Source organism: Typopeltis vanoorti, chromosome 6, assembly GCF_054136105.1.
Source record: "Typopeltis vanoorti isolate ZY-2024b chromosome 6, IOZ_Tvanoo_1.0, whole genome shotgun sequence".
NCBI classification, from domain to species: domain Eukaryota; kingdom Metazoa; phylum Arthropoda; class Arachnida; order Uropygi; family Thelyphonidae; genus Typopeltis; species Typopeltis vanoorti.
Genome location: NC_143554.1, coordinates 91,570,471 through 91,597,408, shown reverse-complemented (window position 1 = coordinate 91,597,408; position 26,938 = coordinate 91,570,471). Strand labels below are relative to the sequence as shown.

The 26,938-nt window shown below is 38.1% G+C and overlaps 1 protein-coding gene across 1 annotated transcript in view; it reads left to right on the top strand.

Moving 5' to 3' along the window:
- LOC150105703 (medium-chain acyl-CoA ligase ACSF2, mitochondrial-like) overlaps window positions 1-26,938 on the top strand; it is a 347,992-nt gene that overhangs the window by 221,464 nt on the left and 99,590 nt on the right. The window contains exon 10 of the mRNA XM_090394533.1: window positions 25,135-25,211. Within this exon, the coding sequence (XP_090250659.1) occupies window positions 25,135-25,211 (77 nt within the window). The remainder of the gene's footprint in view (window positions 1-25,134; window positions 25,212-26,938) is intronic.

Genomic DNA, 26,938 nt, shown 5'->3' with positions numbered 1-26,938 from the left:
TTGCAATGTGCCCCTAAACTTCAATTCCCTATCCACCAACACTCCCAAATCCCTGGCCTCATCAATCTCCTGGAGTACTGTTCCACCAATGCAATATTCTGCTGCTATTCTTTTTGCCCCAAAGTGCACCTTACACTTTGCCACATTAAATTGACATCCATTTTTCCTAGCCTAGTCCTCCAAACTATCAAAATCATCCTGTAAAATTTTGACATCCTGTGCACTCACAATTGCTCTACCCAACTTTGCATCATCAGCAAACAAGTGAACACTTCCTCTCAGATCCTTTCCTATATAATTGATGAACAAATTGAAAAGTAGTGGTCCAAGAACAGAGCCCTGCGGCACACCACTAGTCACAAACCGTCTTTTAGACTCTACTCCTGAATAAACCACTCTCTGGTATCTCTCCATCAACCACCCTCCTATCCATCTCACCAACCCTATATCCATCCCCATATGCTGCAGTTTACTGATTAGAATTCGATGTCGTATCCTGTCAAAGGCCTTAGCAAGGTCCAGTAGAATCACTGTAAACCCATTACCCTTATCCAGTTCAGCCGTCACTGTGTTATAAAACGTGAGCAAGTTACTGAGGCCTGGTCTACCCTTCACAAAAACCATGTTGTTCCCCCATACATTATCCCATTTTCATTTATCCAATCCTGTATTCTTTTCTTGACTAATTTCTCTAAGACCTTGACATGATATGCTAATCGGTCGGTAATTTACAACAGCAGTCATGGAACCTCCTTTATGCAGTGGAACTATTTTCCCCTCTTTCCACCCCCTTCGGACTAACCCAGACCCGAGACTCAAAGTAAACAAAATGGTCAAGGGTAATGACAATTCTTTAGCTGCTTCTTGTATGACACGAGCTGGTATACCATCCAATCCCATAAGATGTATTGACATTGAGGTTATTCAATAGACTACTCACCTCCACTTCATTCACCACAATTCCCTTATAATCTACTGGTTCATTTGTTTCTGCAATGTCACCACCTGGATGATATATTCTTGCAAATTGCTCACTAAGTAACTCAACTATATCAACTGATTCAGTTACCTCCCTACCATCAGCATTCTTTAAAAAAATTCTGCCATATACATTGTTCCTTTTACTTGCAACATATCAAAAAAACTGTTTAGGATTCTTTTTAGCCTGCATGGCCAATGTTCTTTTGTAATCCTTTTTTGCTTTTCTTACCACGCTTGTTACCCTTCTGGCCTGCGCTTTATATCGTTCATGTGCTTGCCGGTCACCTTTCTCCTTAAGTTCCCTCCATAGTTGCTTCTTTTTTTGCAGCTCAAGCTTAATGGTGTTATTCATCCATTTCACCCCTACTTCATTTATTATTCAGACTCTAGGTATACAGTCAGCCATTGCTTCATGCAAACACTTCCTAACTGCCTCCCATGCACTATCAACTTCTAGTCCTTGCAGTCGTACATGCCATGTCTCTGAACCAATCAAACTCCTAAGCTTGTCATACTTTCCAGCCCGATAATTCCACATGTAACCTGTCTTAATTGTAAATTCCACACCTTTAGCCACCTCCCAAGTCAAGACCCTATGATCACTCTCATCAATTGGTGGGAATGTGGTCATATTTGTTACAGCCAAATCCTCAGATGTAATTACTAGGTCAAGCACTCTCTGACCCCTAGTATTTTCCATTACATGCTGTCGCAGATAGTTATCCCTTAATAACCGCATAAAATCCAATTCCTTCCTCCGGGTGTCCTCTCCTCACTCCAATCAATGCGACCATAGTTGAAATCTCCTATAATAGTTACCCTCCTTCCACTCATTTCTTCTATTTGCTTGTGCATACTGTCACCACCATCTTTTCCAACACCTGGTCTATAGCAGCACCCAATTGTATATTTAGTTCTGCTAGCCACAATCTCACACCAAATGGCCTCAAATGTGCTCTTTTCTCTATCCTGCAATTCAACTTCTATTTTCCTTGGATGCAGCTCATCAGCTATCATCAACAATACTCTTCTCCCCATTTTATTCTCCCTGTCATTTCTGAACACACTATACCCATCACATTCAATCCCACTAGCTATATCATCTACAGTCAGCCATGATTCACTAATGCCAATAACCTGTGGTCTGGAAGTGCCAACCATGGCCAAAAACTCTTCCTTCTTGTTCCTAATACTCCTAGCATTAGTGTACATGAATTTAAGACCCCCATTAGCCCCAACCCTACCTTGATGCCTTATATTAACTATCCTACTCTGATTTGTTGTCCTTATTCGCTCGGGCATATTATATTCATTCATACATTCAACTGCCTCCCTAAGGACTGTATATCTACCCCTCCCTCTTAATAAATCTAGTTTCCTTGAATTTTCACATCCATTACATTCAGCAACACTTTCTCAAGTCTCCTTACACCGTAACCATTCAAATGCAGGCGAAAGGATCTTATATAGATCCTTTCGCCCATCGAACTCACTCCACACGTCCACAAATTCCACACCATTCATACATAATCCATGCCTAAAGTCATTTGCAATTAAGGCCCTTCTTTTAAACATTTCACTGTCATACTGCAGTAAAAGCCTAATCATTCTAACTCTCTCACTCTTTTCTTTTGCTACCTCAAACAATTCATTCAGATCCTCTATCATTTCCATTTTATCTCCTTTCAAATCATTTGTACCTGCCACAACAATCATTTCTTTCACCCTTTCCTTTTGCTCTCTAATAGACTCAGTTACATCCTTTATGATCGCACCAGGTTGGTACGATTTTTTCAAATCCTCAACTAACACACCTCGTACTAACAAGTCTCCATACAGCACTGTATCCTTTATTTTGTTTATGTTCACACTCAGATGCTTATTTTTCCTATCATACTTTTTATTATTGGCTGGTTCACTCAGTCGACTTTTGTTCATACGCTCTAGCTGCCGTTTTGCCCTTTGTATCGCTCCACTCAACAACTCAATCTCACTCATTGCATCTATCTCATCTTTTTTATTCTCTGTAAAACCAATAATATGCTTTGAATTAATACTATCTTTCACACTTTCTACATTCACGCCCTCACAGTTCTCTGGTACAACTTCGCCATTTCTCGTCATATCACTGTTTTCTTCATTCTGAAGTTTGACAAAAATATCACACTCACGACCTGAAATACACTTTAATTCCTCATTCTCCTTACATTTTCTACACACGTTAACTCCTTTATTATCATCTAACCATACTCCGACCCCACTCCACAAAGCATACATTTCGCAGATAGTACACTGAATCAACTTCTTTATATTACCGTTATTACAGTTCTTGAATGAAGATGGCGAACCATTATTACTGGCCGCCATTTTCCTTTGTATGGGAGCCATGCTACTTCTAACGTATTTTATCAAATTATAAAATGAAACACCTAAAACACACAAACAGATGCACTAAGATACGCAAGGCAAACAAAACTACATAATATTCGCGTAATTAATTAAAGTTTTTAGTTAATATTCTAGTTTACGTTGTCTTTCCCTAAAATTTGACATTTATGTATCACCAACGTATAATTTTATCTACAACAAGTTCATTTCCTTCATAAACAAATATATTTAAGTAGGCTAATATATTGTACAGAGAATTAGGGAAGAACTGTTTAATGTTTTTAAATGTAAATTTTTGCAATTTGGACTGTGATGTGCATGATATTCAGAATCTAGGGTTGAGAGCAGTGGAAGTGTGAAGGAAGTTTAAGGGTATTAATAGCTATAAAGTAAAAAAGCTTTAGAGCTTTGGAACACTAATGGACTGTTGATGTGAAATATGTTTCAGCCAAACTTCAAATCCAACACCCAGAATATGGTCTGTTCCACAAAAAAGTCTCTGGTGATTATAGTGAGTATTACCATCATAAAACGTATATTCTCTCTATTTGGAAAAGAATGCTAATTAGACCTCTGTGTTGGATGATTTTCATTGCCTTATTAACTATTATTAGCTTGCTTATTGAAGGCTTGAAGTGGCTGTTATTTTGTAAAGGAATAAGAAGTGGTCTCTGATGGATTCTTCCCTAAAGACCATTTTCAGTGTTGTCCCCCTTCCCTCTAAGAGAATACCAAACAAACTAGAAGGAGCCAACACTACTTCCATTCATATGTACAGCAGTAATGACCACTTAGACATAGGACAGAATTACGATGATGCAGAATTTGGCTTTGTGATCAGTTAATGAAATCATTGGCCTGATTGTGCATGAAGGAATCCTAGGAGGAATATTTGAGGATATTGTAAAGGACAGTGCTGGAGACTAGTTCCTCATGTGAGAAACATGTTAATGAGTCTTTTGTTCCCAATACTACATGCTCCATTCTTCAAATAGCATTTTTCCAATTACCAACCATGACATTATTATTAATTACCATAAACACTGTGGATATCAACAAATTTCTACAAAAACCATGCAGAAAAACTTCCAAAAACATAATACATGATAGGCATCTACCATACCTGTCATTTCTCACTGAACCTCAATTTCACATTGTCTAGAACAGCATTTCTTTCTCAGACCAAAATATGCTCTGTATTACACTTCTGCACTTGATAAATCTTATGATTAATGAATGTCAAATCTTGAATCCCCTCTTTTTTTTTTATCTGTTGTGGATCCAAATTTCTTTACTGAGCCTTGTACTTTTTTGCTATCTTTATCACTCTTCCAAGTCTGATTACTGCTTTGATATCTTCATTTTTGAAACTTGACTTCTTTTTGCATTTATAGTGAGGTCATCCACTTTGGAGACTTCAAATGTTGATAACCCAACTAAGCTCCATACATTTTTCATTTCACTGATCAAGCTAGAAGTGGTATAGAATTTACAAGTACATTGATTTAACACAAATTAGATGAACAGCCCATTTGTCAACCAGAATATCAGATAATTCTCACCATCCTTCCAAACACATTTTCTAAATCACCTCTCCTTCCAAACATACTGTAGATATCACCTCTCTTGAATGAAGCTCAGATAATAATTGTATATGAGGTGGGAGTGAGCAAAAGAGTTAATACTATTAATTGGTACAAATGATTTGAGGAAGACAAAGAGCATGTCAGAATGAATATCAGGAGGCTGCTTGGAAAGATAAAAGAGAATAGTGTGACAGGAAGGGTAGTCAGTGTGTTGCCTAGGTATGACTGTGGTGAAATGAGGCAGAGAGCAAGGATTATGAATGATATGCTGGCTGAAATGTGTGAGGAGATGGGAGTACAGTTTGTTAATGTGTGGAATGAGTTTGAGGGATGAAGTGAGCTGTATGAGAGTGATGGACTGCATTTGAGTGGTTATGGTGGGAGCCACTTGGAGAGACTGCTGCTGGAAGGTAGAGAAGTGAATAGAGAGAATGAATCAGATCAAGAGGGGAGTGATGTGGAAGAGCAAGAGAGTAAGAGAAGAGAGATTGAAGAGGTGGATATGAATGGGGAAGTGAGTGGTATGAGTATAGAAAATGAGAGAATGGGTGTGCAAGAGGAGCAGGGAAATGGGGAGGCTTAGGGTGGACAGGGGTACACAGCGTGAGAAAGGTGGATGCTCAAAGAGGAGGTGAGAGCATGTGTTGGCAGGAAAGAAATGGGATGACCAGGGATCAAGAGGAAACAGATGGAATTGAAAAAGGTTCTAAAATGAAGAAGCAGAAAGGGAAATGGGACCAGTTGAGCATGGAGAGATCACATCGAGTGAGTGGTATCAGTGGAACTAGCTGTAGATCCAGAAATCAGCTGTTGTGTTTGTATACCAATGCTAGAAGTATCAGAAACAAGGCAGATGAAACGGTTGCACTAATTGCGTCTGTTCACCCAAAGATTGTCGGAATAAGTGAGACATTTTAGATGAGGAAGACATCCTGACATGAATAGAGATGGAAAGGTATGATATGTTTCATGAGGATAGAAGGGGTAAAAAGGGAGGAGAGTGCTATTGATGATAGAGAAAGGGTTATGTAAATGCAAAGTAGAGATGCAAGAGAGAAATAGTGCCAGTTTTGAGGCAGTATGGTGTGAGATGGAGGTAAATAAAATCAAATACTTGGTGGGATGTTGTTATAGACCTGGTCATGTGGATGGTGGTGATAGTGAAATATATAGTCAAATTAGCCAAGCAAATAAGAAAAGGGTGATCATTATGGGTGATTTTAATTATGGCAATATAGACTGGAATGAAGAGATAGCAACTGGGAGTACAGAAAATGAGTTTCTGAAGTTTTTGAGGGATAACTACCTCAGACAGTATGTAACAGAGGTCACATGAGGATTAAAGGTCTTGGATTTGGTCATCTTATCAGAGGATGTAATTATAAATGAGGTGTCAAATCATCCATCAATTGGTGAAAGTGACCATGAGGTGATTACCCGGGTGGTTCCCAGCTGTGCAAGGATCCCCGTGAAAAAAGGGTATATGTGGAACTACAAGGGGGGGATTATGAAGAGCTCAGGAGACAGCTTGCGGGTGTAGCATGGAATGAGGAATTAGCTGGAAAAGAGATCAATGCAGCTTGGGGGATTTTTAAAAACTATCTAGTAGATGCAGTGTGTAAGTGTATTCCAAGGGTGATAAGGTTAAATAAGGTAGGTGTGAGATGGATGAATAAAGAGATTAAGCATGCAATACAGAGAAAAAGGCATTGTGGAGGCAGCATAAGAGAAGTGGAAGTAACCAATTTCATGAGGTCTACAAAGACCAGGTAAGGAGGGTGACTTGGTTGGTGAGAGTAGCTAAAGAGAGGTATGAACAGCAGTTAGCTAATGAAGCCAAAAAAGAATCCTAGGGAGGTCTTTCAATATGTAGCCAGCAAAAGAAAGAATGATTATGGAAGGATGACATTGATTGGAGGAAATGGTATAAAGACAGCTGTTGCAGAATGTATGGTGGAGATACTTAATGAACAGTTCATAAAGATCTTTCAATCTTGTGAATGTGACTTCATGGAGAGATTGAGAGCAGTTGATGATGGGGAGGAGAGACCGACTGTAAGTGAACAAGAGGTGTTTGGGGAGTTGAGTAAACTAGATGTAAATATGGCTGCGGGACTTGATAATATATCACCGCGTATTCTGAAGGAATGTGCCAGAGAGTTGACACCTGCCTTGACATATTTTTTTAATACGAGTCTTGCACTTGGTCAATTTCCTAAAGAGTGGAAGGAGGGCAAGATTGTGCCACTTCATAAAGGAGGTGATCAAACTCAAGCGTCAAACTATAGGCCTATCTATGTATCTGGTGTTGTGGTTACGTGGTTGGAGAAGCTTGTGAGAACTAGGATCCAGAGATGGGTTGACAACAATGATATAATCTTTGATGGACAGCATGGATTTGCTAAAGGGAGGTCATGTTTTAGTAATCTACTTACTTATTACAATAAAGTGACTGCCTGCTTCCTTGGACACAGGAGAAGGATACACAGTAATATACTTCGATTTCGCAAATGCTTTTGATAGGGTACCTCATGATAAGTTGACAGTCAAACTAGAGCAGATGGGGTTGGATATTAGATTACTGCATTGGATTGGAGACTGGCTATCTGATAGGTATCAACAAGTTGTGTATGGGGGTGCAGTATCCAGGAAAAGGAAAGTCACTAGTGGATTGCTTCAAGATGTCTGTTTTAGGGCCATTACTATTTAACTTGTATATTAATGATATTGGCGAAGATTTGGATGGAGATATTTAGTTGTTTGCAGATGATGCAAAGTTGGGACGAACCATAAAAAGTAGTGAAGATGTTGTGGCCTTGGAAGAAGACTTGAATAAATTGAGTGATTAGGCACGGAAATGGGGATGTGAGTTCAATTTTGCAAAATGTGAGGTTTTAAAATTTGGAAAACAAAGATGGGATGCAGAATTTATGCTTGGTGAGAATATGTTATTGGAGGTAGAGGAATTAAGAGATCTGGGGGGTGATAGTGGATAAGGATCTAAAATTTAGGGGACACATCGCTAAAATTGTGAAGACAACACAAAGACTTCTGGGAATGATGCGGAGGACATTGACATGTAGAAGTAGGGAGTTTCTTGTTCCATTGTATAAGGCTTTGATTAGGCCACACATGGACTATTGTGCCCAAATTTGTTCACTGGGTTTTCAGAAGAATGAAGAGATGTTGGAAAGGGTCCAAAGGCAACTGACTAAGGTAGTTTCTGACCTCTGGAATGTTGAGTGTGAGTAAAGATTGAGAAGATGTAATTTGCAGAGTCTGGTGGAGAGGAGGAAGAGGGGAGATATGATAGAGACCTACAAGTTATTATTATTATTATTACTACGGGCTACTCCAGGAGTCCTTAGACTCATGGAGGGAGGCCCTAAACATCATGTTCACACAACTGTTCAACATTCTCACAGTATCTATTATACCTTGCCTTGAACTCACTCACTGTCATAGCACCCACAACAGACTCTGGCAGCTAGCTTATTCCACTCATTTACCACTCTAAAAGTAAAGAACCCAGCTCTAACACCCCTGCTAACCCAGCTCTTGCCCAGCTTCCATGGGTGTCCCCTAGTTCTGCCACAACCAGTCCTGATCTCAAAAATATCATCTGAATTAATCCTATAGAATTCTTTTAGCAATTTGAATGTCTCAATCATATCTCCCCTTTTCTGCCTATCAACTAGTTTCTGCAACCCACAAATCTTCAACCTGTTCTCATATGGTTCATTCCATAGACCTGCTATCATCTTAGTCACTTGCCTCCGAATCCTCTCCACCTCTTCCCAATCAAGAAGGAACTGAAGTGACCAACTCTGGGCACAGTAGTCGAGATGAGGTCTTATCAGGGCTCGGTACAGAGGTACAATAACTTGCTTGTCTCTGCTCGTCAAGGTATTTTTCAACAACCAAGTGAGTTGATGAGCTGATTTAGCTACTTTCGCAATGTGCACCCTAAACTTTATCTCCCTATCCACCAACACTCCCAAGTCCCTGGCCTCATCAATCTCTTGGAGTACAGTTCCACCAATGTGGTATACTGCTGCTAATCTTTTCACTCCGAAATGCATAACCTTACATTTTGTCACATTAAATTGACAGCCATTCTCCTTAGTCCAGAACTCCAATCTATCTAAGTCATCTTGCAAGACTTTGACATCTTCTGCGTTCACTATCGCCCTACCCAACTTTGCATCATCAGCGAACAAATGAACTGTCCCACTTAGACCCTTCCCTATATCGTTAATGAACAGATTAAACAGCAGTGGTCCAAGAACAGAACCCTGTGGCACACCACTAGTCACAGGCTCTTTTGGACTCTACTCCTGAATAAACTACTCTTTGATATCTCTCCATCAACCACCCAGCTATCCATCTCACCAACCCTATATCCATTCCCATATGTTGTATTCCCATATATCCATTCCCATATGTTGTAGTTTACGGATTAGAATTCCATGTGGTATCCTGTCAAACGCTTTGCCAGGTCCAGCAGTATCACTGTAAACCCATTTCCCTTATCCAGTTCAGCCGTCACCTTGTTATAAAACTTGAGCAAGTTACTGAGGCATGATCTACCCTCCACAAAGCCATGCTGTCCTCTGTACAGTATCTCATTTTCATTAATCCATTCCTGTATTTTTCCCTTGACTACTTTCTCCAAGACCTTGACAACGACTCCTGATATGCTGATCGGTCGGTAATTTGCAACCATAGTCTTGGATCCTCCTTTATGCAGTGAAACTATTTTCCCCTCTTTCCACACCTTCGGGACTAAGCCAGACCCGAGACTCAGATTAAACAACATGGTCAAGGGCACTGATAATTCCTTAGCCGCTTCATGCAAGACCCGTGCCGGTATACCATCCAATCCCACAGATGTATTCACATTAAGGGTCTGTAATAGACTATTCACCTCCACTTCATTCATCACAATTCCCGTATAAACTAATGGGTTCCTTCATTTTTTCAACGTCACCACCTGGATGATATACTTTTGCAAAGTGCGCGCTCAGTAACTCCACTATATCGACTGGTTCAGTGAACTCTTTACCATCGTCATTCCTTAAAATCATTTTGCCATGTACAGTTTTTTTCTTGCTTGCAGCATATTGAAAGAACTGTTTGGGATTCTGTTTTGCTTGCATAGCTAGTTTCCTTTCATAATCAGCTTTTGCTGTTTTTACAACACTCGTTACCCTTCTGGCCTGCACTTTATACCGTTCATGTGCCTGCAGGTCACCCCCTTTCTTTAAATTCCCTCCATAGTTGTTTCTTTTTTTGCAGCTCAAGCTTAATGGTGTTATTCATCCATTTAACCCCTAGTTGTTTCACTATTCGGACCTTAGGTATACAATCAGCCATAACCTCCTGTAAATGCTCTTTGACCACTTCCCATGCTCTATCGACGTCCAGCCCATGCAGTTGTACATGCCATGGCACTGATCCAAGCAATCTCCTAAGCTTGTCATACTTGCCAGCACGGTAATTCCACATATACCCTGTCTTGATCAAAAATTCCACACCTTTAGCCACCTCCCAGGTCAAGACCTTATGATCACTCTCACCAATAGGTGGCAACATGGTCATATTCATTATAGTCAAATTCTCAGATACCATTACCAGGTCAAGCACTCTCACACCCCTAGTATTTTCAATTACATGCTGTTTCAGATAGTTATCCCTTAATAATTGAATAAAATCCATTTCCTTCCTCACACGTGTCCTCTCCTCCTTCCAATCAATGTTACCATAGTTGAAATCCCCCATAATAATTACCCTCCTTCCACTCATTTCATCAATTTGTTTATGCATACCATCTCCACCATCTATTCCATCACCTGGTCTATAGCAGCACCCAACTGTATATTTTATTCTGCCAGTGTCAATTCATACCAAATAGCCTCAAATGAGCTCCTTTCACTATCCTGCAATACTTCAATTCTCCTTGGCTGCAGTTCATCAGCTATCATCAATAACACCCCTCCCCCAATTTTATTCTCTCTGTCCCTCCTAAACATACTATAACCTACACATAACCTACAGGTTGGTAAGGGGTTGTTATAAGATCAATGGTGGAGAAGTTTTACAGAGAATAGTGGGAGATCAGAATAATAATGGGAGAACCAGAGGTCATCCATGGAAACTGTATAAAGAGGGTGTGAGTAGGGGAGTGAGAGGCAGGTTTTTTTTTGTGCAGAGTTGTGAATGATTGGAATGCCTTGCCTGAGAGAGTGGTGTCTGCAAGGAGTTTGTGTGTTTAAGACACGGTATGATGAGATGTGTGTGTGATAAAAGGACCTCCCAGATGAGTCTTTGACTCCATGAGGTTTTGGGGTATTAATAATAATAATAACTTCATCCAAGTTCACTTTTCCATGGGATATCATTCAGACAACCACTCTCAATCTTGTGACCATTCATATTCACTTTACATTTATGAGAAGAATATGATGGGATGACCTTCTTGATTTGTTATAAATTAAAGATGCCAAGAAATTATATTCTTGGTTTAATCCTTTGTTCAAGAGTAAGCAAACAAGGTTTGCACGAGAAGTTACTTCACAACTGGGCTGCTTTAATATATAGACTATTGACTTTAAATCAATTGCATTAGTATCCCATAATGCAATGCACGTGTATAATGCTTTGCATTATGGGAGAGGCCACTACCCACACCGTTTTTGAACTTATTGAGGTCTCATCAGTGGGAGCCAGGTCCAAAAGTAATACCAAGGTCCATATAGTCCTTATAAGGACTGGCTTAAAGGGGCGAAGCAAGAATGCTTTTCATATCCCCCGTTATCTGTAGAGGACAGTGTAGGGATAAGGTGGTATTGAGCAATTAAAGCTCTGATCATGGCAGTAGGGTAACAAGCAATAGCCGAGCCTCAGTTAGAACTTCACTGGCTACAGCATTGCCATCCATTACCCTCCAAGGGTATTGGATTGAATGAATCAATCACCGCATCTCACGGTCGATTGTTCATCTCCTCCCTAAGTAATACCAAGGTTGAAGTAATGCAAAAGTCATATTTCCATATACAAGTAGTCAAAAGATGTCACACCTTATTACTAAAATACTCTGGATTAAAGAAAGATGCTTGAAAGTTTTTTCAGTTGGTTATATTATAAATTAAAGATGCCAAAAAATTATATTGTTAATTTAATCCTTTTTTCCAAGTGTAAGCAAATAAAAATTTATACGTGATGTAACATCACAGTTGGGCTGCTTGTATATAAAGGATAATTATTTCACATTAATTGTCTCAGTATCTCATAATGCAAGGCACATATCTTTACAGACATGTATAATGCTATGCATTATGGGAAGGGCCACATACATAGGCAAAGTAGATATTAGATCCAACATTATTTCAAAGCCGAATGTTTGTAGAAACTATGAGTGTTTTGTAAAATTGACCTGAAAGCTTACGAGAATGCAATCCTTGGCATCTGAGTTGCCTTAGCTTGCACTACTTAAAAGACATGAGAACTGCCCAAGTGTCCATGTATTCACCTTTTATTAGTGCATCTTTTAAAGGTTTCACTGGCCTGACAGCTGTTTTGAATTGGTTGGTTCTCTTCAGAGACCAGATAGAAACCTTAAGAGAGCAAAAACTCTCATTCAGTACTAAAAAAGTCAAATGTCAGAGAAATGTGCCAGAGAATGTGAATTTCAGAGAAATGCATTTTGCTGACATTTGATTTCCTTAGTACTCAATGAGAGTTTTTGCTTTCTTAAGGTTTCTGCCTGGTCTCTGAAGAGAACCAACCAGTTTGAAACAGCTGTCAAGCCAGTGAAACCTTAAAAAATGTACTAATAAAATATTAAAATATGTAAGCTTGGGCAGCACTCATGTCTTTTAAATAGTGCAAGCTAAGGCAGCTCCAATACTGAGGAGTGTATTCTCATAAACTCTCAGGTCGATTTTATGAAACTTTCATAATTTCTACAAACATTCGGCTTTGAAATAATGTTGGATCTAATATCCACTTTGCCTATATAAGAATGTAACTGTTCTGAAAGGATAAAAGGATCCAGAAATTAGTATTACTTTCAGGACTCTGGAATATTAGTTATAGGGCAAAGTCAAGAAAACACATTCATAGCTTGGCATATATTTAAAATAAAAGTGATATAATAGACTTTTAAGTTGTAACTTTTACCAAATTAATTCCAAAGGTGCTATTCATAAAAGAAATGGAAAGAAAGTTAAGGCGAAACAAAAAACGTATTGTGTGAAAAGGAGATTTTTGTTTTTACATGTAGAATTTGGTGAGTGGGATGCTTTGTTGGATGAGTTGTTAATGTTTGAATGAGTATAAAGTAATCTAACATATATGTTGGTCATTGAATGGAACATTCCATGAGTCTGCTGACTCCATGGTCTGTTAATAATAAATATGATAATAATCGCCATGGGCATGGATGTTTGTGATTGTCTGTGAAAATACTAGTGGTGGTTGGCGATAGATAGCATTGGTGTAGATGCAGTTAGTTGTAGATGGAGTTGATGATGGAGACAGAGAGTTGTAGAGCAAGTGCCTTCTCTTGAGGAGTCCATGGACTCCCTGGAGGGATCGTGTAATAATAATAATAATCATTATTAGTGTATTTCAATACTGAAAGATATTTGATTTTCACAGTACTTCATTTGAATACAATGAAAGGATATTCGATTTTCATATGCCATATTTCTTATTCAGCCTTCTTCCCCCCACTCACATATCACAAAAAAAAAAAAAAAAACTGATTGCGTAATTGTTAGGTGAATCATTATCTTACTAAACAAGAAACAGTTATCCGTTCTCTACACTTGAGCTTTTCCTACACTTGAGATTTCATGTTGAGCATGAAAGACATGAAATGCATGGCTCATTGACCGGTCTAGCACTTTCATCAATTAACATAATTTACCATAATCATTCTTCTTTCTACTTGCCACATTATCAAAAAAATTTCCTAGGGCTTTTCTTGACCCAATTTGCTATGCTTACCAATTAAGTCACTCTTCTAGCCTGCTTCATATGCTCTTTGTACAAATTATTATTACCATTATTCATCTTGTGCTGCCTCCAAAGTGACTTCTTCCTCCAGATTGCATGTTTAATTCTCTCATTCATCCACTTGACTCTTTCCTTGTTCAGCCTTTGGTCCTTTGGAATACATTCACACATTGATGCTGTTAAGTATCTCTATGTCAGTTCTCAAACAGCATTTATTTATTTTGTGCTCAGCTGATCACTCTATGCTATAGCTTCAATCTCTCTCTCTCTCCTCAGCTTCTCATAATCACCAGCCTTGTAATTCCACATATATCCTTTCCTCACTGAAGTCTTCATATTGCTAGCCACAACTCAAGTTATTACTCCATGATAACTCTTACTTAACTGGAGAGGAGTGTGAAACCCCACTCATAATCACATCCTCTGATGAAATGATCAGATCTAAAACTCTCGATCCTTGTGTGCCTCCTTTGCATACTGTCTAAGATAGTTGCCTCTCAAGAACTCAAGAAACTCATTTTCCTTATTCCCAAATGCTATCTATCTCTTTATAGAATTATGGCATTCTAATCTATACTGCCATAATTAAAATCACTCATAAAAATCACCTTTACCTTGTTCACTAACCCAAGTTGCTTATACATTTCTTCATCACCACTCTCCACATTCCCTGACCTATAGCAACATCAAGCTGAATATCTCTTCCTGTCAATCTCCACTTCATACTACATGGCCTCAAAACATTATACTGTTTCCCTCTTTCATGTGTTCTTTACAACGACATAAATCACCTGCTATCATCTACAGCACTTTCCCTCCCTTCTTATCCTCACAAAAAACATCATACCTTTCCATTTCTATTCCCATCAATATATCATCGTTTATCCAACTGTGAATCACTCATTCCAACAGTTTTTGAGCAAATAAATTCAATAAACAAAACCATTACATCTCCCTTATTTCTGATGCTCCTCGTATTTGTAAATAAACATAACAGTTCACTTTTAGGTCTATAACCAGTTCTACCCAAGATACCTGTCTCTCCCTGTCCACCTAAGTCCCTCATTTCTGTGATCCTCTTGCATTCTAGTTCTCTCTTCTTCTCTCACACTAGTGCTGTTTCCATTATCAAGCACTTCAGTCTCATCCGTTACACTCTCCAGCTCTTTCACTTTACCTCTTACTTGCAACACCCACTGCATCTCCTTCAAATGCAGTTCATTACTGTTGTACAAATCTATTCTTCCCTCAAATATGTGCTACATATCTACAGACTGCACTCCCTTCTCCTCACATAGCTCTGTCTGCACCCTATTCATGATTCTTGCTCTGTCTTAACTCATTATTGTTATACATCAGAACACAATGAGAACATTTGCTACTACACGGTTATCTTTCATTCTCCTCAAAATCATCTTGGTATTCTTACATTCTTCCCCGTGTGGCAGCCAGGGAATAAGTATAGCCCTCACTGTAGCACATGCATGTCATACAAGGCAACTAAAATGGCAACCGAGTGCCTGGGAAAAATAGCTGGGTCACCCTAATGTCTCTGGGGGTCATAAATATGGAGGCTTGGTCCTCCAGGTTGGGAGTTGGGCATGAGGCTAACGACCTCACCCTGGGAAAAAAAAAAAACAACTTGTCACAAAATCTAAAGAAATAACTTCTGGATGGACTAAATGGCAAATATCTTATTTTATTCTATTCTCTCAGCCATACGGCTGGTGTGTGTGTGTGGGGGGGGGGGGTAACTATATGCTACCATACTAGGGAAATGATTATGAAGAAGGTGTTTTTCTGTTGCCTTCCTTGCCATACTATATCCTATGACTGTAGCCTGTGTGTTCACAGGGCCGGTTTGCCATCTTGCAGGATAAAAAACCCCAGATAAACTGGTGGAAAAAACTCTGCTGTCCACTCCCAAGACCGGCTAACTTGGCTATGGCTGAGGAAGATCCTTAAGTTCCTCATGTCATCAATGGGAATCGAACCTACACTCTCCTTCCCCAGGCATATGGTTGCAAAGTGCATAGGCACTAAGCTAACCTTTGCAAATGGTTAGCCTAGTGAAAATGTCTTAAATACTGCAAATGTCTTAAGGATTTGAAAATTGGATCATGGAATGTACTTTCTCTTTACTGATCTGGAGCTTTAAAAATGCTGCTGAAGCAATTGGATAAATACAGGATACTTGTTACAGCTATACAAGAAATGAGATGGATATTAGAAGAAATTATGGAAAAGAAAAATCATATTATTTTTTATAGCTGCCAAAAGAAAGATCACATGTTGGAACAGGTTTCATTGTAAACAAGAGGATAAAACATCTTATCATGGACTTCAAAACAAACTCACCTCGAATGTGTGGGTTACAAATTAAAGGACAGTTTTATCTGTGTACATGCTTCAACTGAAGAAAAGCATGATGCTGAAAAAGAATTGTTTTATGATGAATTAGATAAAATCTATGGGGAATGTCCAAAGATAGATGTAAAAATTATTATAGGTGATTTAAATGCGATAGGCATAGAGGATTACACACAGGCCAACCACTGGGAATAAATAGTTTACATAATGAGACTAATGATAATGGGAGTAGATAGATCAATTTTGCTTCTTCAAGAAATATGGTTATTGATAGTGCAATGTTTAATCATAAAGATATTCATAAAATGACCTGGAAGTCTCCTAATGGAGACACCTTTAACCAGATATTGATCATCTTTTAATAGATGCAAGACACCTATCCAAATTGATTTTAGAACCTACAGAGGAGCAAATATTGATTCTGATCACTATTTGATTATATCAAAGATTAGAAGCAGAATCTCTACTGCAAGAAGATATGTGGGTCCCATGCTAGAAAGTTTAATAAGGAAAGATTGAAGGAATTAGAAGTTAAAGCCAAATATGGTGAGAGAATCAGTAAAAATCTGTCAGGTCTAACCATTGGTGAGAGTGTTAATGAATCTTGCGATGTCCTTAGGGATGTCATAGTGACAACAGCAGACATAGTATTAGGAAAAGTCAGTAGAGTTAAGTATAACCGTTAGCAGAATGTGAACATGTGACTGTATTAAAAAATGAAGCATATAAACAAATGCAGCAGAGGAACCACACTTGTGAAGCTGTGGAGGAATATCATTTGGCTAGAAAAGAAGAAAAAACAGTGCATAAGAATAGAAAGAAGAAATACTATGATGATAAACTTGAGGAATTGGAACATCTCAGATGTGTGAATGAAAGCAGATCTTTCTGTCAAAAATTAAATAGTATTTGGAAAGATTGCCAGCCTGGAACAACATTATATAGGGATAAGGAGGGTATAATTTTGAGTGGGAATGAAATGATACTAGGAAGATCGGCAGAGCATTTTAACGAACTATTGAATTCAAATATATCTAGTCAATTAAATGATATAAAAGACAGCCAAGATCTAGAAGCAGTTGAACCAGTACCAACAGATGCAGAAGTGGAGGCAGTTATTAAAAAACTTAAGAACAATAAGGCCCCGGGAATGGATAGGATACAAGCATAATTAATTAAAAGAGCAGCCACAGAATACTTCAGGCAGCTGTTTCAACTTATCAACAAAATCTGGCTTAATGAAACAATTCCAGACAAATGGAATCTGAGCATCATATGCCCCATCCATAAGAAAGGTGATGTAATGATATATTCTAAATAGACAGGAATTAATTTACTATGTACAACTTATAAAATTTTCTCTAATATTCTGTTTAAGAGACTTTGTCCCTATGTAGAGAATGTTATTGGGGATTATCAGTATGGATTCCATCAAGGAAGATCATTTGTAGATCTTCCTTGATTTTTAATACATGCCACTTATTTGCAAACGTAATGAATTTGGAATTTAAACACACCACCTTTTCATAGATTTTAGAGCTGTATATTATTATTATTATTATCGTCATCATTATTATTCAGGCCTCCATGGAGTTAAAAGACTCATTGTGGGAGGTCCTTTCTAAGAAACACAAGTCTATCAAGACTCATCGAAGGAGATTCCTCCTAGGAAACACGAAGTCTATCATACCATTCCTTAAATGCATCAACCATTCTCACTGTCGCACTCCATCAGACAATGCATTACATGGTTCAACCACCCTCCATGCAAAGAAACCACTCCTCACCCTCTTTCTCACAGTTTCCTTTCGTAACTTCCAGGGATGGCCTCTTGTCATCACTCCTTCCTGCTGTTCAACCAAGCGAAAGAACTCCTCAGTGTCAACCCTGTAACCACCTCTCAACAGTTTAAAAGTCTCAATCATATCACCCCTCCGTCTTCTATCCACCAAACTCTACAGTCTACACTCCCTCAGCCGATCCTCATAACTAACATTGTACAATCCCGACACCATCTTTGTTATCTGCCTTTGTTCCCTTTCCACAGTTAATTTATCCCCTTCAAATCCTGGGGACCAGATCTGAGAACGATAGTCTAAGTGTGGTCTGATCACAGTCTTATAGAACGAATAATAGCCATTTTATCTCTGCAGGTCAGCGTCCTTCTCATTATTGCAGTAATCCTCTGTGTTACCTTCACTACTTTTGCAACATGTCCCCTAAATTTCTGGATTCTATCAATCATTAAACCCATATCTTTTGTCTCTCCTACTTCCTCCAGTTTAACTCCTCCCATAGAGTATGCAGCATCCCATCGATGTGTCCCAAACTTCAAGACCTTACATTTTGCTGCATTAAACTGAGACCCCCATTCATTTTCCCATCTATCTAGCTTATTCAAATTCTCTTGCAGGGCTACCTTATCTGCACTATTATTAATAACCCGTCCCACCTTCACATCATCCGCAAACAACTGAATATCCCCTTGCAATTCGCTGAAAATGTCATTGATATAAAGGTTAAACAATATAGGTCCCAGTACTGAGCCCTGTGGGACCCCGCTTGTAACCCTCTGCTTCCTTGAAACTGCTCCGCCATACACAACTCTCTGATAGCTATCGGACAGCCAATCCTGAATCCAGTTGACTAATCTGACATCCAGACCCATGTGCTGCAACTTGAATATCAGCTTATCATGTGGTACCGTGTCAAATGCCTTTGCTAAGTCTAGGAAAATGGCAGTATATACCTTTCTCCTCATCTAATGCTCTTGTAACTGTATCATAAAAGGCTAGCATATTGCTAAAACAAGAGTGAGCCTTCACAAATTCGTGTCGACTCTCACTGATAACATTACCCTCATCAGCCGAATGCTGTATATGATCCCTCACTATTTTCTCCAAGAATTTACTAACTACTGATGACACATAAAATGGCCTATAATTAGACACTTCCAGTCTGCTACCGCACTTATGCAATGGCACTATCTTACCTTCCATCCATTCCATGGGGACCTTTTCCCACAGCCAGACTTTCATTGAAAAGCCAGGTCAAGGGCACTGTCAATTCCTTAGCATATTCTCTCAAAACTCGTGGTAAAATACTATCCAGTCCCACAGCTTTACTAACATGCAGAGTACTCAGTATGTGGAACACATCTCCGCCTGCACCTCTAAACCTCGAACCTGCTCTATCCCTCTAGTATTCAAATTGACTCCTCCAGGATGAAATACTCCAATACAGTGTTCATCGAACAATTACACTATGTCCTCTGCATCAGTCACTCTATTCCCATTTTTATCTTTGAAAAGCAGGTCAATGTCATTCTTCCACAGACATTTCTCCTCCTACTGGCCACATAGCTAAAAAATTCCCTAAGATTTTCCTTGGATCTAAGGGCCAATCTTTTCTCATATTCCAGTTTCGCCTTCCTTACCATGCTAGTCACTCTCCTGGCCTGTTTTCTTATATTCTTCATGCATCTTCTCTTCACCTGTCTCCTTATATCTCTTCCATAGCCTCTTTTTTTCGCATGCAGCTCCTGTTTAATATTGTTTGTCATCCATTTACTCCAAATTGTGTCCTCTTCTTCACTCGTGGAATACAGCTTTCCATTGCTGCTAACAAATGTTCCTTCACAATTTCCCAAGCACTAATGATATCCCAGCCTTCCAATTCCTCCCTCCACTAAACTTCCTCAAGTTGACGTCTAAGACTATTATAATCACCTGTTTTATAATTCCACATACGTTCCCGTCTCTTTGATACTCCTGCATGTGTATTCATTTTCCAAGTCAAAACCATATCTTCACTCTCTCCAACTGGTGGGAGAGATGTCATCTCAGTTATTATCAGCTCTTCTGATGCTATAACCAAATCCAAAACTCTTGAACCCCTTGTTCCCTCTGTTACATGTTGCCTAAGACATTTGTCCCTCAAGAATTCTAGAAATTCCATTCCCTTATTGCTACATGCATCTTTCTTTCCCCAATCTATACTGCTGTAGTTAAAATCTCCCATAACAATCGTTCTTCTTGCACTTGTCACGCTCAACTGTCTCAACATCTCCTGGTCCCCACCCTCTGTGGTCCTTGGTCTGTAGCAACACCCCCACTAAATATCCTGTCTTGCCCACGTCCACCTCACACCATATGCTTTCAAAATCATTAGTGTCACAGCCTTCCAAAGCCTCCACTCTTAGAGGACATAGGTCGTTACTTATCATAAGCAGTACTCCACCACCACCCTTTCCCTTTCTATCCTGCTGAAAAATGCTGTACCCAGCAATTTCTATTCCTGTTATTATATCCTCTTCTGTTAACCACGTCTCTGTGATTCCAATAATCCTTGGCCAGGCTGATGCTATCAGTGCCACCAATTCCTCTCCCTTATTCCGAATACTCCTGGGATTGGTATAAAGCATAAAAATGCCATTGTTTCTATACCCAGCATTATCCCCTCTAGACTCCACTGGGCTCAACATTACCTGATGTCGTCCCGCTTCTCCCAAGTACCCATTCCCACAAGAGGCCACACCTGCTACCATCCACACTGGGACACACTGACTCGTTCAGAACAGCAATCTCTCCAGATGCCTACGTCCTTCCTCATTCAAATGCCGGCGGCCTCTCGCATACAATTCCTCTCTGCTCTCAAATGCACTCCAAGCATCCACATATTTGAATCCTCTCTTCTGACACATTCTCGCTATTATTCCATTCAATATCACTGCTCTTCTGCTCAGTTTGTCTTTATCATACCTAGGCAACACACACACTATCTTTCCTCTCTGTGTCTTCTTTCATACAGCCTCAAGCAAGAGTCTCATATCTCTCGCTGCCCTATTTACACCACCACCACTCAAGTCATGATAGCATAGATAGATCTAAATTATTTATTGCAATGGAGGAACTACAGATTCCACGAAAACTTATTGCTTTAGCTTTAACTATGAGAAATAATCGTTGTCAGATCAAAACTCAGAACATGTTGTCTGATCCAATATATATATATAAAAAATGGTATTTGACAAGGGGATGGCTTAGCTTACTGTTTAACATAGCACTTGAAAAGGTTTTCGAGATGCCAGCATTAATACAAGGGGAACTACTTTCCACAGTGCAAATTAATCCATATGCAGATGATATCACTATTATAGTACACAAAAAACAATGGAAGAAACTTTTATCAGTTTAGAAAAGGCAGCAAAGGAAATGAATTTGCAGATTAACCAAGAAAAAACAAAGTATATGACAGTAACTAAAAAGATTTGTGATAATAATCCTTCTCAAATTGAAATAGGTTCCTATAAATTTGAAATTGTACATAGTTTTATATAATTTGGATCAGAAAATAATTGTAAAAATGATATCATTACTGAGATTCAGAGAAGACGTATTCTTTCCACAAATAGATACTTTTGTGGATTTAGGAAACTCTTCAATTCACATCTGATCTCAAGAAAAAGAAAGATAATGATGTTCAAAGTGCTTCATTATATTTTTTTTCTTCTAAGAACATATCACTGTTAATGTATGCCTCTGAAAAGTGGGTATTATCAATGGCAGATGAAAAAATGCTAAGTCTGGTTGAAAGAAGAGTTTTCAGATATATTTTTGGAGCAGTACAAGAAGATGGTGTGTGGAGGAAAAATATAACTATGAACTATACAGATTATTTAATGAACCCAATATTATTATTATTGTTATTATTATTACCAGCAACTCCAAGGAGTCGACAGACTTATCGAGGGAGGCCCTAACATCATGTCAAGAACAACTATTCGACATTCACACAGTATCTATCATGCCTCGCCTTGAACTCATTCACAGTCATGGCACCCACAACAGACTTTATTAAGTATTATTAAGTACATAAAAATAAATAGATTAAGTTGGGCTAGATACATTATATGCATGGATAGTGAAGATGGAGTGATACAAGATATTAAGGTTTTAGGAGTTTAAAATTGGAGGAGTTTGGCATTGAATAAGAAAAGCTGGCAGAAGTTTCTGAAGAAGGCCAGGTCCCATGTAGGGCATTATATCATTGCAAGCCAATGATATGATGATGATGATGATGATGATTCTTACATTCTCCTTATATCCAACTAAGTCATTCATTCCTACAACTATCACTAAATCTCTTTCTCATCTCTTCCTCATATTGAAAGTATGAATTATTCTGCTCATTCTTCCTCATTGGAAACAGATCTTGTGAACTCTCTCTCATTAACCACACCTCTAATAATGGAATCTCCATATACTGCTCTTCTTAAGTCATTCATCATCTCTTTTTTCTTTCATCCTATCCCTTTGCACTCTTTCATTTCTTTCCATCAAATGTATATTATTCCTTCACATATTCCTCATTTCATTTATCATTATGAACAACTCTTTCTTCATATGTTGCATTCTGGCAATTTCACTCTGTCGCTTCTCGTGTCTTGCTCCCACTCATTCTAATGTAGCTTTCTTTCATTTTTTTCATTTCTACTTTCTTTTGCTTCCTTATCACTTACTTTTGTTTCTTCATATGTTCTTTCACCCCATCAGTCTCACTACATTTTGTTTCACTAGTCACACTGTCTTTTGCACCTTCATTCTTTCAGACTGTTTTACATTTGCTGATGATCATAGTCTAACAAAGTGGCATATTTTCTACAAACCCACATCTATGATTGTCTCCTGTTCAATCTCTCCACAATCACATCTTTCACATTTTAATATGCAAACGTGCACACATTACATCAAACCATTTTTGAAAAGTCTACATTGTTAATAGCATTTGATCTTTGTGTTGCATGGCATGCAGATCTCATTCATACCACTATTATGTTCCGTTCAAAGCAAGATTCAAAATATAAATTAAAGATGCCAAGAAATTATATTCTTGATTTAATCCTTTATCCAAGTGTAAGCACACAAAGTTTGTATGTGAAGTAACTTCATGACTGGGCAACTCGTATACAGAGGTATAATAAATTTAGTTTAATCCTTTATCCCAGTGAGAGCAAACAAAGTTTGTGCCTGAAAATATCTTCAGGACTGAATATAGTGTTGTATATCTTACCTGGGTAAGTAGTACAACACCCAGGCAACTCGTAGCAAAGGTGGGGCAAGATACCAACACTCCTAACCCAGCATCTCCCATAATGCACAACACATCTCCTTGTGGATATGTATACTGTTATGCATTAAGGGAGCAAGGTCACTACCCAGACTAGTTTCGACCTTTATTGAGGTCTCTTCAGTGCAGACATGCAGGAGTATCAAAGAGACGGGAACTTATGTTGAATTATAAGGCAGGTAATTATAATAGTCTTAGACATCAACTTAGTGTAAGTTGGCTTACACTTGCCTTAGTATCCCATAATGAAAAGTACATATCCTTACCCATGTATAATGCTATGCATTATACATGTGGGATAATAAGGCAAGTGATGCGAAGTAATTAGCCTCTGTACAAGTTGCCCAGTTGGGAAGTTACTTCATGCTCAAACTTTGTTTGCTCACACTTGGATAAAGGATTAAATGAAGAATATAATTTCTTGGCATCTTTAATTTTTAGTATAACCAAGTGGAAAAACTTCTGCAAGATTCAAAAATTTAGTAAACAGAGTCAGTAACAAATCCACAAACAATCATGCAGTTACACTATGCTATCAAAAACAAACAATATTGTACCAAAATGCAAAGAACATTGCCAAATGTTACACAAAATGACGTTTATCTTTTCAGGAGCTCTTTACCAAGGACCAAGTAAAATTGTAATAGACAATGAAAAACTAGCATTCTAATTTGGCACTGTCTATCATTAGATAAACAGAAGTTTATAAGTATTAAGTTGATTTTAAAACAACTGTCTCCCAGATTTTTGATAAATTAACACAGGCCATACTTGAAGAGGTTCAAGGAATATCTTAGCTGGTGCTGATTCAAAAGCAGTCTATTGAACTTATAACTACTACTGTTTAGCAATTTGGTTTTCTTCCATCTAATACTGTATGAAGGTGGGTGTCTAAAGCATGGTCTCCAAGGATATTAACAGTTCCTCCTGAGTATCTATAGTAAGCCAGTTCATAAATACTGAACACTTCATGCATGCACTCCTGAATGTCATAAAGGATGAAATTTACTGTTTGGTGAATGGATGGGGGATTGCTTGTTTGTTATATGGTTTGAATGTGATGTGGAGCTTATATTTATTAAGCACTCTGGCTATTTATAGAAAGCCAACTCATACACACCGGAAGATATTTACATGAAAAATCACACTATCATTGAGCCCAATAATATAGTATTCTAAAAGCATTAACACACAGACATGACTATTTGTTCCAGTGATGCTACTCTTGCTACTGAACTCAACTTATCTTTGCCACACATTCCTGTCAGTTGTTATATTATCACCAGGGCACATCTCATAGTCAGTATGCAACTTTGGCATAAGCTCCTGTACATAGTTTGGTTTTTTACATGGAGAGGTTCAGTGAGTTCGAACAGTAGTAAGTTATTATTCAGTTAATGGATCAATGAAACTCGAAGAATACTAATAAAAGGAAAAAATTCTGGCTCTTGAGATTACACTTTTACACTTTTAAGTAATATACTACTATGCCAGAGATAGAGCAGTATAGTACTTAAAATGTATTAATAAACCATTGCATAATCAGAAAACATCTCAATTTATTAGCAGAAACATTGTTTGCCTACTTGGCTAACAGAATCAAAATATAAATTTGATTCTTTCCATGAATGCTTCCTGTACGTATTTTTCCTTTTCATAGCTATATGTGGAGGTGCTTCCTGTCCTGAAGAGGTGTTAAGAAAAGTTGAAAAGTCACTGAAGGTGAAAAAAACAGTAGTAAGTGCTTAAGAATATTTTAATATTGGATTTAATTAATATTATTTTTAAGATAATTAACCAGCAAATGGCCACACAGATAAAATATATCAAAAATATGAGCTTCATATCTAACTTATTTCAATAGTATCCAAACATTATATTAACTTCAATAAACACTTTCCATCCATGTAATTTTGACTTGAAAACATGTCAAGGCCAGTTCAGTAGTTAATATTGCTTTTAGGAAACTGTTTTGTTAACACCATATTTATTTCAGTCTAGTAGTCTAAATGTATTTAAGTCTAAATGGACAGATATATGAGATGAAAAATCAAGAAAAAAATAAAAATAAATCTAAAATACAAAATAATCTTAGTTTGCTCTAAGGTTACTCTTAGTATTTATTTTCCAACTGCTTTTCATTTTCATTACTGGTAAAAAATTGCAAACCACCTCCTCTCAGATATTCAGCTTAGCTTACTTTGTTTTTATCACTTATAGTATATCCTATTTTTTTCCTCAGGAATGATCAAAGCATGATAAATGAGATGGTAATTTTATTAATTATATTTCGTGTGGAAAGATTCATAACTGCTAAGAAGCCATCTGACATATAGAAAATCAGTGGTTCAGATGATGAAAGATGCGGTGATGTGGGATTTTCTTACTTTTATTACTAGTGGTTAGTTAGCAGTGAATCAGATGGGTAATACAGGTAAGGGCATTCACCCCCCCCCCTCCAAAACCAGGACCTTTCCTTCATAACAGTATAGCATAGAACCAAAGAAGGAGGGTGTGTGTGTGGGGGGAGGGTAGATGTGACTACTTTTATTCCTAGTGGTGAGTGAGCAAGTTTAGTTTAGGATGTTTGATTTTTATAGTCATAAAGCTACAATGAGAAATAATGTGCAGTAGACAAGAATTGAGCCTTTCTGACGGCATTTTTCTTCAGCCAATACTGATAAGATCTGCATCCTTATATCAGGATTTCTCTATTGCCTCAGGTTAGCCACATTTTCAGAGTTCCTACAATCATGGCTACTGTAGTGGCTAAGGATCCAAAGACTTCCCACCATACATAATCCCTACAGGCATTTCTGTATACTTCTTTATTGTCCCCCCCCCACACACACACACCCAACTCTCTCAACAAGGACATTGAAGGACTTCAGGAGGATTGCTTTAAGTTCAACTAGCACTTAAGTCTGATTGGCTCTATTATAAAAAACTACTGCAATGTAAGAAACACTGTATTATCCAGAAGTGCTGGGTGTCTATTATTATTCATTCTATGAGGACACAACAATCAAAGATTGTGCCAAATTAGTCCATACCAGGAGAAACAGCTTTAGAATATATTATTATCATTATATAAGCATTCCCCATGGTATCCAGAGATTTGTGGGAAGCCTACATTAACTGTTATTCACACAATACCTATCATTACTGATGCCAGCAACCCATTCAACTCATTTGTAATCCTACAAGGAAAATAAAAAACCCCAGTCCTCATGCCCTTGCTAATCACTCTCTTATACAGTTTTCAGGGATGACCTCTTGTTTAATCTCTTCATGTGATACATTGAAAAAATTTTTCCACATCAATCCTATAAAATCCCTTTAATATCTTGTATGTTTTTATCATATCTCTTGTTTTATGAATATCAACCAATTTTTGTAATTAGCCATCTATCCTTATAAGGAGTATTTCAGAGACCTGTCACCATCTTAGTCACTTGTATTTA